The sequence below is a fragment of the Pteropus alecto genome, unplaced genomic scaffold, assembly GCF_000325575.1.
Source record: "Pteropus alecto unplaced genomic scaffold, ASM32557v1 Scaffold5222, whole genome shotgun sequence".
Taxonomy (NCBI): domain Eukaryota; kingdom Metazoa; phylum Chordata; class Mammalia; order Chiroptera; family Pteropodidae; genus Pteropus; species Pteropus alecto.
The window spans coordinates 1-1,899 of NW_006432372.1; the positions used below are offsets into that span (position 1 = coordinate 1).

Here is a 1,899-nt window from a genome sequence, read left to right on the forward strand (position 1 = left end):
AGGTACGTTTCTTTTTTCTTCCAAGCTTTACTGGACACATAACTTGTATAAGATTGTGTAAGTTTAAGGTGATGTATTCATATGTTGCAAAATGATTAAGGTATGTTTCTTGCATACAATGTGTACGGATTTTTTTAAAGCCATTTGAAAATAGGCTATTTATTAAAATATTTAGCCATTTGCATTTAAAGTAATTATCTACATACTAAAGTTCATATTTACTATCTTTCCACTTATTTTCTATTTGACCTACCTCCTATTTTCTGTTTGAAGTAACTTCCTGCTGCTATCACTACACAGTGCCCTGCTAGCACCCTCTATTGCCAAAGCCTCACATTGTCAATTGACAAGAGTAATGTTCATAGGGTGAGGAGAGGCTTCCAGCGCATTCAGACACATGGTCTCTGAGACAGAGAGGAAATTCATCTCAAAAGGCTTGGGGACTAGAACAGATATGGAGTAAACTGATGGTTGCTAGATACTTGAGTGACTAGTTTGTCCACTGAACGATGTGGAGAAAGCCTGGGGAGATTGTATATGATCAGTTTAATGTTATCGTTTTAAGGCACTGTGTTAGATGCTTCATATACATTGCCTCTACTCCTTATGAAAACCGTGAAAGATGAGTATTATCAGCCACATTTTACAGATGAGGAGACTGAAGTTCAGAGGGGTTAAGTAACTTGTTCAAGACAGCAAATGAGTAGTGGGGCTAGAATTAAAACCGGAGCCTATCTGCCTCCAGGGCCGACATTCTTGTTAGACGACTGTACTTTACATGATACTTAAATGAATATGATTCTCTTAGAGGCCCCACCATGTGGATGTCTCCAAGGCAGAACCAAAGCTGGGTTTCCGAATTTATCCTGCTTGGCTTCTCCAGTGACCCCTTGTCCAACAGGATCCTCTTCATTGCCTTCCTTCTCCTCTACCTGAGCTCAGTCCTGGGCAATGGGCTGATTGTCACCCTGATCTACCTGAACATGCATCTTCATACTCCCATGTACTTCTTCCTCTGTATCCTCTCCCTGTTGGACATGAGCTACATCACTACCACCATGCCCCAGATGTTGGTACATCTTCTTGCTCATTCTCAGACTATCTCCTTTGCTGGCTGTTGGCTACAGATGTATATGTTTGGTGCCCTGGGCTTGACTGAGTGCATTTTATTTGTAGTCATGGCTTATGACCGATACATAGCCATCTGTCACCCACTGCATTATACTGTCATCCTCAGCTGGGGCCTGTGTGCACGCCTGGCAGCTGGGGCCGGGGCCTGTGGTTTCTTCTTCTCTCTGATCCATACTTTCTTCACCATGAGGCTGCCATACTGTGGGCCCAACGTGGTCAACCACTACTTATGTGAAGGCCCCTCGGTACGAAGCTTGGCTTGCATCGATACTCATGTCATTGAGATGGTGGACCAGGTCATCTGTATGCTAATGGTTGTTGTTCCACTTTCCCTCATTTTTGCCTCTTACATCCGCATTGGCCAGGCCATTCTCAAGATCAAGTCCACACAAGGCCGCTGCAAGGCTTTCTCCACCTGTGCTTCCCACCTGACTGTGGTCACGCTCTCTTATACTCCTGCCACATACATCTACATGAGGCCCAACTCTAGCTCTTCCCCTGAACAAAACAAGTATATCACACTCTTTTACAATGTCTTCAACGTCCTGCTCAACCCTTTGGTCTATAGTCTAAGGAACAATGACATCAAAGTGGCTTTTCTCAAAGTGATCAGGCAGGGTCGCATGTACTCATGAACTGGGAGACAGGAGGGGCCTGGGGTAGAATGTCCAATGCTAAAAAAAGGAATAACACCTACAGTGTACACAACCACCATTCTTCATTTGCACCAACATAGTGCTCCGTCAGAGGAACAAATGTGGCACATAA

At 44.1% G+C, this 1,899-nt stretch overlaps 1 protein-coding gene across 1 annotated transcript; it reads left to right on the top strand.

Annotated features, from left to right (window-relative positions):
• Positions 1-818: 818 nt before the first annotated feature.
• LOC102892158 (olfactory receptor 2A12) lies at positions 819-1,766 on the top strand. The gene has a single exon (XM_006907165.1). It carries the CDS (start codon positions 819-821, stop codon positions 1,764-1,766), a length of 948 nt encoding a protein of 315 aa, XP_006907227.1.
• The last annotated feature ends 133 nt before the right edge of the window (positions 1,767-1,899 follow it).